The sequence below is a fragment of the Saccoglossus kowalevskii genome, chromosome 12, assembly GCF_978046115.1.
Source record: "Saccoglossus kowalevskii chromosome 12, keSacKowa6.1, whole genome shotgun sequence".
Classification (NCBI taxonomy): Eukaryota; Metazoa; Hemichordata; class Enteropneusta; family Harrimaniidae; genus Saccoglossus; species Saccoglossus kowalevskii.
In genome coordinates this window covers 9128092-9132110 of record NC_140652.1, presented here as the reverse complement: position 1 = coordinate 9132110, position 4019 = coordinate 9128092, and the positions used below count along the sequence as shown (strand labels likewise).

Sequence of the window (4019 nt, the reverse complement as noted above, 5' to 3'; positions counted from 1 at the left end):
CGGATATCTTGAGCTAATGTTTAAAAATGCTTGATGGGTAATGTTCTTATGCGTAACTTTAATTTACCACAGCGCAAACCCACTACCTCCATATGTATTTGTCCCAGTAATTGAACTGTTAGCAATATCCATTTGTAATAATCCAAACATAGAGTTATCTTGAATTAAAACCTAGAGGCACAGAAAAGTATGACATACGAGATGAATAAATTCTGAATGCCATAATACATAAGCAACCCATCTAAAACTATGCTGTATGTTTGAAACATATTCTGAACGCTACACTGAAGCAGCTCACTTGGATAAGTTTCCTGGCTATTAATATTATGAGTTGAATTTGTTATGAATGAATGACTGTGTCTTGCAGAACAAAACCTACTATTGTGAAAACATTGCCTACATTACATGAGGATTCTACCAATGCCTCCACAAAACCCTGCATAATTTGTTGATATTGATAAATGAAATCTAATCAAAGTACAGCGTAGCAATGAAATAAATTGAATTAAATAATGACAAATTATATTAATACAATTAGTCCTGTTTATAGGCATGACAGACAAATAATATACATATTATAAATAGGATATTTTTAATTGATTGGTATACTTGGGTAATGCAATATTGTTTCAATTGATTTGTTTACGATCAATACATTCATAGGTTCTGAGATGGAATAATATTTAACGAATATGAATTATTATTTAGGATATTATTAACAATTATGTTTTTGACAAGAATGTACATACTCAAGGTTTAGGTGTAATGTGTCATCCTACTCAATCAGAAGTGTTGTCGCGCCTGCATTAGTTAATTTACATACAATTTTGTGTTGCAGTCCCTAATAATTTTGATATTTGAGGGTGTATGTTGACAGAGTGAATTAGTTGAATATATATTGTCAGTAAAAGGAAAATACAGCTACTACCCAGTGAGATTAAAAGTGTCGTGGCATGGGGTCGCCATTAAATTGTCAATGAGACATTAACATCTGTGTGTATTAGTGGAAATCTTTTTCTTTTCAGCAGCGTATTCGTGGTTGATATCAGACCATTTATAGCGTTGCGCATTTTTCTGGTGAATGGTTCTACCTTTAAATGTAACTTGTCCTCTTTAGGTCGTTTGAATTTACCATTAATATCTGCTAGAATGCAATCAGTTCTCGGATATTTTGAACTAATGTTTAAAAATTTAGTAATTCTGTCGATTTCACTGAGTAAATTGTCTTTTATATCCTCATAGTGAATTACCAGTATTGGCATATTACTTTCTAACCAATTGTTCGCAAATTGTTTGTATCCCAGGATCTGTACGTCGACGTATTGTAACCAACCTGCAAACAAGCAAACACATTAGTATAGGTAGTTTTACAAGTTCTCGTAGGTGTACAATCCTAAACCTCAATCACGTGTATAACCTCTCAGCCTCAATTGTTAGGTTTAGAATGGTAGAATTGTCGATTTTACTCACGGGAAATCAATAAAATGCCAATTTTGAATTCAACACTGCTTATTCACTGCTCATTTGCATATAAATCGTTGACTATGGTTTCTTTGTTTTTACTATGGTATGTCCGCTTGGTGTATTGCATAGTGCACTGAATGTACAGCTTTAAATGATTTATACAGTGACTGCACAAACTGGCAGGTGAGTCAACCTTCCACGTGCTGCTAAGATGCGTATACAAGTCATTTCGGTTCTGCTTGTGTGCATAAATCTCCATTCAGATATTTCCTGATATCACCTGAGTACTGGTAGTCGATGCATCATAAGTTCAGTAATAGTATAATAAGAGCGATAACAAACCGGGAAAAAATAATTAAAAAAATAGTACTGATGGATTTATTTGGATTTCAGCCCTCAGGTGAATGTGATACACATTCTGTGTCTCGTAATTTTCTGCAATCTTTAAGATAGTTGGCAACCATTAAAACTCATCACTGGATTTCCTAGACTTTTACCATATGTCTCTATTTTATGCTTTTCTTCAAAAACAAATATGCTGTACTGTACTGATGTCTAAATCAATAATTATGTAACACTTATAAAACAAATAAACGTGATAATTGTTTTGACCTTATTTAATGGGTCGAATACCCGCGAACAACCTTAATACATACACAGTAGCGCCCTCTATGCTTAGAAATCGCACGAGTGTCTTTGCCAAAATAGAGGTTTTACGATAAACAAATAAATACCAATACGAATGGTGTTTTTACAAGTACAAATGACAATTCATAGTAGTGGAATAGAAGTGGTGTTTTCACAAATATATTTGTAGATATTACATATGCGAATGAAAGTTTAACGAGTACGAGTTTTCCGATTACATATGAAAATTGTAAAGAAGTTTGGCAATTTTAAGTACAACTACGAATACAAATAGAGATTTTACAAATGAAGGTTTTGTGAATGTGATTGGAGGTTTTACGAATATAAACATTCAATTTATAATTATAAATTTGAATCTTTGCACGTAAATATTTTCAACGGAAATTGCAATACTCGGCCTTCTATACGTGGCCGTGAGTGGTATGAATAATTGAATATAGTACAAATTTATGTGACGTCTAATATTATTCGAATGGTAAATATTTGAACTTGGCCACTGAATAGTCACTAAATTTGTCACAAAAACAGTTCTCATTTATGTTATCATGCAATTGTTGTCAGTGCATTACTAGCAAATGTCTCAAGTAGATAATGCTACCAGTGTTTCCAAAGGCACATTAGAGGATGATTAAAACAACTTCGATTGATTATTTGTTTAGTTGTATCTGTATACAATTAATGAAATGGATAATAGTGAACACATACCTTTTTATAATTAAAATGCAATTGCTGATATGAAACCTACCTTCTCCAATAAATGATTCCATTGGTGCGCTGCTCGTTTTGTTCGCCTTTTCTCGGTTGAACTCTGCTAGGAAGGAACTGTAGGGGTTTCTAAACAATACTACGGCTTTCTCAAACAAATTTATATGCGTTTTGTCATACTTGTGTGTCTTGACAACAACAGTTCTGCCGTTTGTCATGTTTTCTTTTTCGCCAAGAAAACCTGAAAACATATTCAAAACAATATTTATAACTTATATTTTAACTTTATTTAAGACTTTGTAGAAACCTGTTTTGTTTATTTTGTCAATCGTCCATTCACAGTCTAAAGAGTGAGAGTATATTTGATGCAAATCTTTCAGATAAGTGATGTAATGACGAAATTATAATTTTTTTCCGATGCACGTGAACATTTTTTTTAACTGAGGCGCAATATCAACTGACTGTAGATTGTATTTCTTGTTTAATTACTTTGCTGCATATCCTTAAATATTAACACAATTGACCCAATTAAACATTTTCACGAAATATTAACAGTATAGATGTTACAATTGACGCAATGTTATGTTTCATACTGCTGTTATTTTTTATATATAAAAGTTGATACATTCATTATCTTGCAATTGCTAATTTGATGTTGCTTGTTGAAATCTATGTTGAGATGACAGGATATTAATGCAACATTATCAGTGAATAGAGCATATTCCGTTCACTACGAGATCCCGCGTCATGCGTGAAATCGAATGTAAAAACAGGATACACAAATGTCATAGCATCTTAGTGACGTCAAAAAAATGTAGTTTTGGAGTATTTCCGTGTCGCCTCTAATCTTAGCTATACACATTTAGTGATGTAATACGATCAATTTACAACGCCATGTTTCATCTGACAGCTCTATATTTTGATATTCAACTAGAAAAAAAGAAATACAAGTTCAAAATCAAAGCATTCGATTTTTTCAGTATTATATTTAAATGTCGTAGTGAACAGAAAATCATTTATCATATCGTGTGTTGCCAAGTGAAACAATTTTTGCATGTCGCTATAACTAACGAGAAAACACAGATGAATGAAGGCAGATTGTTCTCACTACTAGCAACCTGGTCCCAATATTTTTGTCTCGAAAATATCCAAATGTTTAGTCAACATATGCAATTTAGTTGGAACACAAATAAGGTACTACT

The 4019-nt window shown here is 32.5% G+C and overlaps 1 protein-coding gene across 1 annotated transcript; it reads right to left on the bottom strand.

The window, feature by feature from the left end:
- Positions 1–575: 575 nt before the first annotated feature.
- On the bottom strand, positions 576–3316 carry LOC146735485 (sialate:O-sulfotransferase 1-like). The gene is made up of 3 exons (XM_085505876.1): positions 3307–3316; positions 2858–3058; positions 576–1333 (listed from the first exon to the last, which is right to left on the bottom strand). The coding sequence occupies exons 1-3, from the start codon at positions 3314–3316 to the stop codon at positions 966–968; spliced, it is 579 nt and encodes a 192-aa protein (XP_085362002.1). The 3' UTR covers positions 576–965.
- Between the last annotated feature and the right edge of the window lie 703 nt (positions 3317–4019).

What these genes read in the sequence shown, in the direction of transcription:
- LOC146735485 (XM_085505876.1), bottom strand. An exon ending in GGAATCATTTATTGGAGAAG is followed by an intron (nt 1,334 to 2,857) that starts GTAGGTTTCATA and finishes GCTTGTTTGCAG; the next exon opens with GTTGGTTACAATACGTCGAC.